At 41.7% G+C, this 12256-nt stretch overlaps 1 protein-coding gene across 1 annotated transcript; it reads left to right on the top strand.

Moving 5' to 3' along the window:
• Positions 1-180: 180 nt before the first annotated feature.
• Positions 181-12036, top strand: LOC110496109 (E3 ubiquitin-protein ligase RNF5). Its single transcript, XM_021571809.3, has 6 exons — positions 181-3166; positions 5559-5577; positions 6263-6375; positions 6460-6514; positions 6843-6954; positions 7038-12036. Exons 1-6 carry the CDS (start codon positions 2958-2960, stop codon positions 7136-7138), a joined length of 609 nt encoding a protein of 202 aa, XP_021427484.1. The 5' UTR covers positions 181-2957; the 3' UTR covers positions 7139-12036.
• The last annotated feature ends 220 nt before the right edge of the window (positions 12037-12256 follow it).

Genomic DNA, 12256 nt, shown 5'->3' with positions numbered 1-12256 from the left:
GGTTGAATGTTTGAAGGGTTACGGGACTATAAAACGTTTGGGAACCACTGGTGTAGGAGAAGTGGAATTTAGATAGCATCCACTTCGTCGGCAATAACAAAGGCGAATGCCATGTCTGCCATTGTCGCATTTCATAGAAACAGCAGAAGTTGTCCGACTTTTTATATTATATTCTTTATTTATTTTTTCTTTGTTAAATTTAGGGGGTAGACCAGCTTTGTCGTGGAAATGTTCACTCAATCACATTTCTCAGATACCGGAACTTGTGAATTCAAATATACTTTATATAAAGTAACAAGCCGAGCTGGCCCATGGACCATCTTCCGGACTCAGTCTCAGTCCACTCTTTTTATACAGTTTCATGCTTATACAGGTTTCATAGTCCCTCCACTTTATGCTAATAACCATATCCCCTTGGCTTTACTCCACCATTGTTTCCAAGTTATTTCCTCTAGGCGGGGTTTCACCTTCCTAGTTCCTTGGATCAATTATATTGGTGGCGCACCTATACATTATTTCCAGAAAATAATAAGTACAGATTACTATAGGCAATTATAAGATTGCTACATGCCATTATCGGACTATAATATTACTACGGGCCATTCTAGGATTAAGTACAGATAACTATAGGCCATTATAGAATTACACCAATAAATACACTTAATCCCAGGATTACACATAGTGTCTTTGCTTACTCCCTTCAGTGCTATTTAGTCTTTTAACAAGAAACACATTCTCTTAACAGAAAACACCCATAGCTTTAATATTGCAGATAGATTGTAGCTTCCATCAATGTAATTTCCACTTCCAATCCCCCATATATTTTTTTGCAAATATAAATATATATATATATATATACATACATACATATCTTTAAAAATATATATATATTTCCTTTATTACCCTACCACACCTACCCCCAATTGGAGCAAACTAGTGAACAACAACGCTTAGGCCTGTATTTCCAGCTTATACATGCTATATACATTTTATGGCCACAGTCTATTTTACAATAGTTTTATTTTGTTTGTTTTTAAGTCTTGTCCTTCCTCCACCCTCAACCTCTCCCATGCATGTATGATGTCCCTCCGGTTTGATTTCTATTTGCTATATCTTTCAAACAGTGCTCCTTCAAAAAAGTTCTTAACCTATATACGTATTACGGGCACAGCATGTTTTATATGAGTTATCTTGTTGGTATTAGTTGTTATTAGTCCCAACCTTCACCTGTTAACACCATCCATATTGGATTTCTATTTGCCATATATTTTTCAACTGTGCTGTGATGTTTCACAAAAGTTCTGAACCTTTCTATTCTCATTCTTTTTACAGATTGTAAATTGAAAATTTTATTTTTTGCTAAAATAATTATTATATTATTGATCGATTGACTATGACTTTTTAGATCGCCCAGTAGTGCTATCTGCAGGGTTAACTGCAGGTAAATATTGCAATTCTTCAGCCATTCCTGGACCTGTGACCAAAACAAAGCTACATGTGGACTGTACCAAAACAAAACAAATGAAGTTGTCCGACTTACTGTCGGTGCATATGTAGGCTACTTCCCCCGACTTTCGTCTACATTCGGCTACTTTCTCCTTACCACTCAAACGCGCCAGTGTCTTTCTCCCGCTTCTCAAGTACTGAGGTCCCGCAATTGTGTGGGAAGTACCTGGGCTAGTTGGTGCTTTCAAGACAACTGAGATCTAGAAAAAAACCGAGGTCAAATCATGAAGTCAGTGATTTTCAGGCCGAAAAGTCAAAGCTCGAGAAAGATGCACAAGACTCAGACTCGTCCTCTGGCTTCAAAACATTAAGTACAACTCTAGTGGTAGTTAAACTGTATATCTCGTCTGTAGCTGTAGGCTATTCCATCTAGTCACAAACTTTAAAGGTCATGAACAGTGAAAATATTTGTATGATGATGATGAAAGTATGAAAAATACTGTTGCTTCTACATTTTTAAAGTTTGATCATAAAGTTACTGGTCCTCTCCATGTCAAACATTTGGATACATTTTTAAGAGTAAAGGGTGACATCACCCTAACTATAATTTTAATACACCAATGGTAACATGATGCTATTCTCTTACCTAATTTTAATAAGTACTGCCTTGAAACCTTGAAACATCGGAGAAGGTGTGTTTGCAAAAAAATGGATGTAGGTTATCGGCAAATATAATAAAACGTTTACACTATTCATCTATGGCAAAGATACTGATATATTTCTCATTTCTATGGGCTCCCAAGAGGCGTCACTGCAGTACCTTGTTCGAATCCAGGCTGCATCACATCCGGCTGTGAATGGGAGTCCCACAGGGCGGCACAATTGGCCCAGCGTCGTCCGAGTTTGGCCTGTGTAGACCGTCATTGTAAATAAGAATTTGTTCTTAACTGACTTGCCTAGTTAAATAAAATAAAAATGTGTCTGGCTAGCTAGGTCTTCAACCATAAAGGACCAAACGGGAAAGGGGGTCGTTTATAACAATAATGCAGTTGGTATGTCAACACATCAGTCAGCACTTCTGTGAATCGCATCACAAGAGACATGCCAAACGGGAGATTTGCAATTTCAATGTTGTGTGAGTTGCTTTGTGTATTAATGTTGCATTAACTGCTCACTGCATCATTCACATAGGCGTTTCATAGGGTTGCCAGTCATCAATATAAGCCAACTCACCCACTCAGTCTGTTTTTAAAACTTTCTGGTAGTTAGCCACGGGAGAAAAAGCACGTTTTCCTATATTTTTAGCATTTCTATCCCCCCACAATATTATATGTGATATTTCAGTCACAAACGTCTATTTTACATGGGAATCCGAATGACTGATCAGGACCTTTAAACTCCTCCCAGTTGTTTCTTTTTTTTACGGAAACGGGCGGGGTGGTGCACAGGTACGGTGAAATCTCGAAGCTAGCTCTCGTCTGGCGGAGTTATTACTTTTTCAGTAAACAATTATGGCGGCCGCGGATCCCTGGTCCTCGAGTGACGGCGGGCCTGCAAGCAGAGGAGGGTTCACGGATGGTGAGAACAGCAACGAGCGCGATGGCCCGGGAGGAAGCGGCGGAGAGACAGAACGCAAGCCAGATCGGGCCACATTCGAATGCAACATTTGTTTGGACACAGCAAGGGACGCTGTCATCAGTTTGTGCGGGCACTTGTTCTGGTACGAGGCGGGGATCCTTTTGATCAATCGTCGAGTAGGGAATGTTGTATGCTGCTAGCAGCTTGCTTACATACCTAGTCATCTGGCATTGCCTTGTTTATCTTTTCTAACAAATTCCAGCTAGCCTGTTTCTCTACGATAACAAGCTGGTGGTTTGTTGGTTCACACCCATACGTCGATGACAAATGCATGCACAAGGCTTATTTTTATATAGTTAAATGTTAGCTAGCTAAAAAGCAAGATGGCTAACTTGGAGGTCTAGTTAATAGCGAACGTTAATCATGAATGAGTATTGTTGGTTGGCTGAGCTTCATACATTAGCCAACCCATCGAAATAAAGTGCATTTGAAAATGGTGTATGCTCATCACCTCATGCCTTTACAAAAATGTTCGCACATTTTATTAATATTAATTAAATGTACAGTTTGTTACATTTTATGTTTTTTTGTGTGATATGAAAGTAGAGTGGTTTATGTTTCTAGAACATTACCGCAATTGAGAATCGATTCACTTTTAGATGGAGTATTTAGCTGTTTTGGCTTCCAGAACTTATTCGCTTTTCTGAGGGCCAGTCTCTTTATCTTACGTTCCACTCCTTGCCATGGGCACATGGCATGGAGTACACGGAGTGGATTAGCTAAAGAGACTAGTTAGTACCCAGGCTACCAATTCGCCGCTAAACAGAATATGTAAGGTGATTGGTCTATAAGGAGTAACGTTAGGCTTCTTTAGTCCATTATTGGAAGTTGCCTAGCCATCAGCATCTTGCCAAAATCATTCTTATGGAATTTGATTCATGTCCCATTCCAGCTTCGCCTGTGCGCCAGCTACAGCAACATTATATCAATCTGACGTTTGCAATGTAACAGTGAATGCCTCTCTGGTACACACCTGGTTGCTGCATGGAACTCAAGTCAGTGTTTGAGTTTCTGCGTTGGGTGTATTAATAACTATTAGACACTGCGCAATGGATAACTTTGGTGACTCACACTAAACAATCATTGATTTTTACTAAGCACGTGTCATCACTGATTTAGATTTTCCCAATATTGCCACCTGAATCATGTATTACAAACGGCAGGCGTTGATCTTCAAGTTTCTGCAAAGTTGTTGGCTACAGTTGCATTGTTTGTAATGTAAACATGCATGCATTGACTCATTCGTGTGGAGTTCAGTTACATCTCCGGGGTTAAGAGTGGGATTGGTGTCAGAGGCACTGTCACTATAGAGGAGTAAGATAAGACTGTCCTTGACAGAAAAAACTCTCCAGTCCAGATGATCAATGAGACTTGATGGAACACATATTACTGAACTGAAAAATATAACTAGATATTTTATGTATACTGAACAAAATATAAACGCAACAATTTCAATTATTTTACTGAGTTAGTTCATATAAGGAAATCAGTCGATTTAAATAATTTCATTATGCTCTTATCTATGGATTTCAAATGACTGGGCAGGGGTGCAGCCGTGGGTGTTTCTGGGAGGACATAGGCCCACCAACTGGGGAGCCTAGACCAGCCAATCAGAATGAGTTTTTCCCCACAAAAGGGTTTTATTCCAGCCAGAAATACTCCTCATTTTCATCAGCTGTCGGGTTGACTAGTCTCAGACGATCCTGCAGGTGAAGAAGCCGGAAGTGGAGGTCCTGGGCTTTATTTATGGTAAAGAAATGAACATTTGATTCTCTGACAACAACTCTGGTGGACAGTCTTACATGCCAATTGCACGCTCCCTCAACTTGAGACATATGTGGCGTTGTGTGACATACCTGCACATTTTAGAGTGGCCTTTTATTTTCCCCAGAACAAGGTGCACATGTGTAATGATCATGCTTTTTAAAATCAGCTTCTTGATATGCCACACCTGTGCCGTGTTACTGTACATGTACCATCCTTCTCTTCCACAATGCATTAATCTGGCCAGCAGCGAGGCGAGACTGTGCTAACGAGCGATGACCAATGGAGCTAATTAACATTAGTGATGGGGAGCCCGGATGATTTTAATCACTCACATCGTTAAGGTCAGAACAGGGTAACCAGATGCGTCCTGTAGGTGGGGGGGCCTACTGGAAAATAAGGTGAATATGGATTCCAAAATCTAGCACACTAACTAGGCCTATGGGAGAGTTTGCAATTGCATACTCCTTGTGTCTTCTCTCCTCACCACCTTCTCAAAACCCATTGGAGAAGGTCAGAGGGGCGGGACCTCAGCTTTCTCATCCAATGGGTTTTGAGAAGGATGCGAGGAGTATGCAATTGAGAATCTCTGTGTATCAATTCAGACTCGATGAAGTAGGTCGCTAGGAGGTTGCTCCAAATGTCACCATGTTTCTAGGTGACGCCATTCATAATACCCACACTAATCTTTCTCCTTCCCTCTTTCACAGCTGGCCCTGCCTTCATCAAGTAAGTATGCCATTTTAAAGGTGTTGTCTTTAGTTTCACAGTGGTGGTAAATATTAGGCTACACTTTTTCTACTGGTTGAAACCAGCTCCCAGTCCGATGACATGACCTGAGACCACCTTGGTCAGTCAGTTGACTCAGTGCAGCTTAAAGTTCATCATGTTCTCAAGCTCCCATTCATTACACCAGTGTTTTATGTGAACCCCCTTTTTGTCTTTGCGGTGCTTTAGATTATAGCACTAGCTGTAACGTACATTTCACCATGCATAGTATTGCATATCCTTCTCCTTTGAGAATCAATGTTTTTCGTTCATTAGTTACTGCGCTAACTCTGATAGAATAGTGTCAACACTACTTCAGTGCCTTGTGTTCCCAGCTGTTTGTATTTGACACTGTTTTGTGCTATATTGCACAACTCTCTTATATTACCGACACAGAAAGTGCATGGTATAATGTGGGGGTTTTTCTCCCCCAATTTAAAAAAATAATAATAAATCATTCTACTACAGTATATTAACTCATCCTTCTACATAACACAGAACAGCACATAGATCTACCCTGTGTGTGGCACGTTGCAGTAAGTCAGTGCAAGCCAATAGACTGACGGAATTGAACAGACGGTACGGTATGGCTTCTGTCTCACCTGTCATATGATCTCTCTTTCTCTCCCTCCTCGGTCTGTGTCAGTGGTTGGAGACGCGACCCAGCCAACAGCAGTGTCCTGTGTGTAAAGCAGGCATCAGCAGAGAGAAAGTCATCCCCCTCTACGGCAGAGGGAGCTCCAGCCAAGAGGACCCCAGGTACACTGTGTTTTTTGTCTGTCATTATTTGTGAATGTGTGACACTGAGAAACTGCATTGGTTAACTGGTGTTTTGTTCTCCAGGTTGAAAACCCCGCCTCGTCCTCCGGGACAGAGAACAGAGCCAGAGAGCAGAGGGGTGAGTCTTACACTCCATCGCTTAGATTTTAATTGATGTTTAAAGGGATAATTCGGTATTTTATCATTCTAGCAGATACTCAGACTTCCAGTCATTGCGCTGACGCTAGATAGCATTGGCTTTCAAAACTACCTCTAACGTCCTTCATACTGGACATAGAGACATAAAAATGGTATCCACGAGTTCATCGGACTCTGGGGAAATGGATACAGGGCCTCATTGCCAAAATCCCGAAGTATCCTTTTAATATGTTTATTACATGGTTATTTTCTGTGTTTACTCTATTTGTAATGAGAGACCACTATTCCTTTCTTTCCTCTTCTTGCAGCCCTTCCAGGGGTTCGGGGACAATGGCTTCCACATGTCCTTTGGGATCGGTGCTTTCCCTTTCGGCTTCTTCACCACAGTCTTCAACACCAATGACCCCTACCACAGAGCAGGTACAAACACACACAACCATCCATTTATTCCTTGATGCGATAGCTGTTGACTAGTCATTGCAATGTTATCACTGTTCCCCCAGACGCATATGCAGCCGATCACCAAGGCAACGGCAACAACTGGCAGGACTCTCTCTTCCTGTTCGTGGCCATATTCTTCTTCTTCTGGCTGCTGAGCGTGTAAGGGAGAGGGAGGGAAAGGAAAGGTGCTCACACTCATACACACGTCAAAACACCAGAAATGACCGACTTACTCAATAGTGGCTGAGTGTCTGTGGGTTTATGCTCTTCCTTTGTACTTGATTGATTAAGGTCACTAATTAGGAAAAAACTCCCCTCACCTGCTGTCTAGGTCTTTATTTAAAGGAAACAAAAACCAGAAGACACCAGGCCCTCCATGAAATATGACACCTCTGCTTTAGACTATAGATGGGTGGTGGTGGGATGACTGGCAGTTCACTCTTAGCAAGAGATATCTAGTTCAGGAAACACAAACCAGTCAAAGATTTGTGTATCCAAATGATTTACGAGACTCACTTGGATAGGGAGAGTACACAGACACCACTCTGGTGGTGGATGATACCCAAGCGTGAGGGTGAGTAAAACGAAGACACTATCGCCCTCTTTCTGTGGAATTTGTACATAAATGCGCACACACACACACAGGGGTGGGGGCTGGCTGACTCTTTTTTTTTTAGGGATGGGACTGGTGGATAGTCAAAATGAAATGATTGGAATGATTTAATAGTAAATTAGGGGATGATCTAAGTAATTTTACTGCACCACAAAACCTATGTAATATGTGGTTAACGTAGAACTATTTAGACAAAATGGAATTACTTGTTTTTGCCCCTTGAAGGAATTTCAGGTTTAATTCCCCAAATATTAGAGCTTGTTTGAGTTAAGGGAGGGTGAGAATGGGATTTACCTGATAACATCGATGTTTTTCTTTAATCACTATAGCCACTTTTTTTCCAAGCCAAAGAATAACGTATCACCGTCAAGTACAATTTTGGGAAAATGTATTTGGATATTCCTGTTTACAATTTAACCGATTAAATAATTTGTCCGTAGATTTACGAACCAAATGTATGAATATTCTTTAGACTAGTGTACAGATGGATACACTAACAACTTTATATATAATCTTAAACTGCCATTGCACTGTGAAGTCATATAGAGAAGACAGACCTAATAATGTGGATTAGAGCTACAGTGTATTCAGACCCCTTCACCTTTTTCACAATTTGTTACAGCCTTGTTCTAAAATAGATTCAATTATTTTTCTCAATCTACAGTCGTGGCCAAAAGTTTTGAGAATGACACAATTATTAATTTTCAAAGTTTGCTGCTTCAGTTTCTTTAGATATTTTTGTCAGATGTTACTATGGAATACTGAAGTATAATTACAAGCATTTCATAAGTGTCAAAGGCTTTTATTGACAATTATATGAAGTTGATGCAAAAAGTCTGGCATGCTGTCAATTAACTTCTGGGCCACATCCTGACTGATGGCAGCCCATTCTAGCATAATCAATGCTTGGAATTTGTCAGAATTTGTGGGGTTGTGTTTGTCCACCCGCCTCTTGATGATTGACCACAAGTTCTCAATGCGATTAAGGTCTAGGGAGTTTCCTGGCCATGGACCCAAAATATCTATGTTTTGTTACCCGAGCCACTTAGTGATCACTTTTGCATTATGACAAGGTGCTCCATCATGCTGGAAAAGACATTGTTTGTCACTAAACTGTTCCTGGATGGTTGGGAGAAGTTGCTCTCGGAGGATGGGATGGTACCATTCTTTATTCATGGCTGTGTTCTTAAGCGAAATTGTGAGTGAGCCCACTCCCTTGGCTGAGAAGCAACCCCACACATGAATGGTCTCAGGATGTTTTACTGTTGGCATGACACAGGACAGATGGTAGCGCTCACCTTGTTTTCTCCGGACAAGCTTTTTTCAGGATGCCCCAAAAAAATCGGAAAGGGGATTCATCAGAGAAAATTACTTTACCCCAGTCCTCAGCAGTCCAATCCCTGTACCTTTTGCAGAATATCAGTCTGTCCCTGCTGTTTTCCCTGGAGAGAATTGGCTTCTTTACTGCCCTTCTTGACACCAGGCCATCCTCCAAAAGTCTTCGCCTCACTGTGCGTGCAGATGCACTCACCTGCCTGGTGCAATTCCTTAGCAAGCTCTGCACTGGTGGTGCCCCAATCCCGCAGCTGAATCAACTAGGAGACGGTCCTGGCGCTTGCTGGACTTTCTTGGGCGCCAAGAAGCCTTCTTCACAACAATTGAACCGTTCTCTTTGAAGTTCATCATGATCCGATAAATGGTTGATTTAGGTGCAATCTTACTGGCAGCAATATCCTTGCCTGTGAAGCACTTTTTGTGCAAAGCAATGAGGACGGCACGTGTTTCCTTGCAGGTAACAATGATTGACAGAGGAAGAACAATGATTCCAAGCACCACCTTCCTTTTGAAGCTTCCAGTCTGTTATTCGAACTCAATCAGCATGACAGAGTGATCTCCAGCCTTGTCCTCGTCAACACTCACACCTGTGTTAACGAGAGAATCACTGACATGATGTCAGCTGGTCCTTTTGTGGCAGGGCTGAAATGCAGGGGAAAAGTTTTTGGGGGATTCTGTTCATTTGCATGGCAAAGAGGGACTTTGCAATTAATTGCAATTCATCTGGATGGGGCACGTCGCTGCACAGCTATTTTCTGGTCTCCAGAATTGCTCAATCAGGCTCAAGTCAGGGCTCTGGCTGGGCCACTCAAGGACAAAGGACATTCAGAGACTTGTCCCAAAGCCAGTCCTGCATTGTCTTGGCTTTGTGCTTAGGGTTGTTGTCCTGTTGTAAGGTGATCCTTTGCCCCAGTCTGAGGTCCTGAGCGCTCTGGAGCAGGTTTTCATCAAGGATCTCTGTACTTTGCTCTGTTCATCTTTCCCTCGATCCTGACTAGTATCTCAGTCCCTGATACTGAAAAATATTACCACAGCATGATGCTGCCACCACCATGCTTCACCGTAGGGATGGTGCAAGGTTTCCTCCAGACGTGTCGCTTGGCATTCAGGCCAAAGAGTTCAATCTTGGTTTCGTCAGACCAGAGAATCTTGTTTCTCATGGTCGGTCTGAGGTGCCTTTTTGGTAAACTCCAAACGGGCTGTCCTGTGCCTTTTTCTGAGGAGTGGCTTCCGTCTGGCCACTCTACCATAAAGTCCTGATTGGTTGAGTGCTGCAGGGATGGGAGACCCTTCCAGAAGGACAACCATCTGCACAGAGGAACTCGGGAGCTCTGTCGGTGACCATCGGGTTCTTGGTCTCCTCCCTGACCAAGGCCCTTCTCTCCCGATTGCTTAGTTTGGCTGGGCGACAAGCTCTAGAAAGTCTTGGTGGTTCCAAACTTCTTCCATTTAAGAATGATGAAGGCCACTGTGTTCTTGAGGACCTTCAATGCTGCAGACATGTTTTGGTACCCTTCACCAGATCTGTGCCTCGACACAATCCTGTTTCGGCGCTCCACGGACAGTTCCTTCAACCTCCTGACTTTGTTTTTGCTCTGACATGTACTGTCAACTTTGGGACCTTTTTATATAGACAGATGTGTGCCTTTCCAAATCATGTCCAATCAATTGAATTTACCACAGGTGGACTCCAATCAAGATGGATTGGAGATGAAAAGATGAAAAGGACTCCAATCAATGATTTGAGTCTCATAGCAAAGGGTTTGAATACGTTTTTTGGTTTTATTGAATACAGTTGCCAAAATTTCTAAACCTGTTTTTGCGTGTAGATGAGGAAAATGTAATTTTTATCAATTTTAGAATAAGGCTGTAACAAAATGTGGAAAAGGGGAAGGGGTCTGAATATTTTCCGAATGCACTGTATAGTGGATATAATCACACGATTTAAGAGTTCTTTATCATATAGGTTAACAGACTAAAACTATTGTAAAGAGTCATGAGGATAGTGTATGGGAAGGCTGGAGTGGGCAGTATTGTATTGTGTACAGTTGTGCTTTGTGGAGAATTGGCCACATATGAGCAAATAGTCTGGGGACAGTTTTTGTAACATTTAAATCTACAAAGCAAAATGAGCTGAACACACAGGATCATTCGATCTGGATTAAGTGTTCTGAAAAACTGGCCTTGGGGGTTTTGTTGCTGGACACAGTGCTGCACAGGAAAAGATGACAGCAGGGTCACATTCATAAAAAAAAAACATTTTGCAACGTGTTTTTTGGACAAATTCAGACTGTTTCCGCTTTGTGCCTACTGCACTCGGCCCAGGTGCAGAAGTCAAGTGTTTGCCAGAGCCTTTTTGACTCAAGTCAGAATGAGTATTTGTCATTATCTGCAGCCAAGAAAATAACATGCGGTGAGAAACATGAACTGTTCCCAATGTGACATGGACTATTATCATATTTCTATTGCAATGAGTGTTTCTCTTGATTGTATGTGTATCGGTCTGTGTATACATGAATTGTAAATGCTGTTTTTTCCTTTTCCTGAACGACCAGCCATGGGATTGAGACAAATGTGAGAGACCTAGGGTTTAACCAGGCAACCTGACATGTGGCGGAGTCCCCCTCTTCCACTAGTGAAAGACAAGTTACTCTTTTGTACTTGTACAACGCTCACTGAATGGTACAATCTATTGCATATGATGCACGTATGCGCCAGCCAAAGGCAAGTGAGCAGTGTATGATAAGGAAACTAACTCCCATTTCACCCTACCCATTTAATTGTGATAAACTCCTGTGAAGTATATGAAATGGGCTCAAGATCAAGTGTCCAAGAACTCTGTAGCACCTTAAACACCAGCCATGCAAGGGGTTGAGGAAAGGAAGGGCACAAAAGGGGTAGATGGGGGGGGGTACAGGTTGTAATTTCTTGCATATCACTGTCTGATCAAGCTAAGCATTTGTATTAGGAGTTTATTTTTGTCCCAAAAAAAATGAAATTACATTTGTATTGAGTCTTGTGCAAGACAACTGTGAGACATTGTGCAAAACCAAATGGTCACAGCAGGAAAACAATTTCCAAAGCTCTGTCTGAATAAATAGTTGTTTAATACATTTAATGTGGCCGGTGTTGTCTGTTTATGAAATGTCCAAATATGCTGAATTGTGAAAGGCAATGGGTTAGGTAGAGATGGGATTCATTCAACCACAAAGAACACACTAGATCCATGTCAAGAATAAAATAATTACTCAGTTTCATTGTAACCTAAATTAGCTGGATCAGGTGTATCCCATCTAGTAATATGATTGCAGTCGAGATGATCATATGATTAAC

This window comes from Oncorhynchus mykiss, chromosome 18 (assembly GCF_057628025.1).
Source record: "Oncorhynchus mykiss isolate SJ-2025 chromosome 18, ASM5762802v1, whole genome shotgun sequence".
Taxonomy (NCBI): Eukaryota; Metazoa; Chordata; class Actinopteri; order Salmoniformes; family Salmonidae; genus Oncorhynchus; species Oncorhynchus mykiss.
The sequence above is the reverse complement of the archived record's forward strand: the minus strand, read 5'-3'. Positions and strand labels throughout refer to the sequence as shown.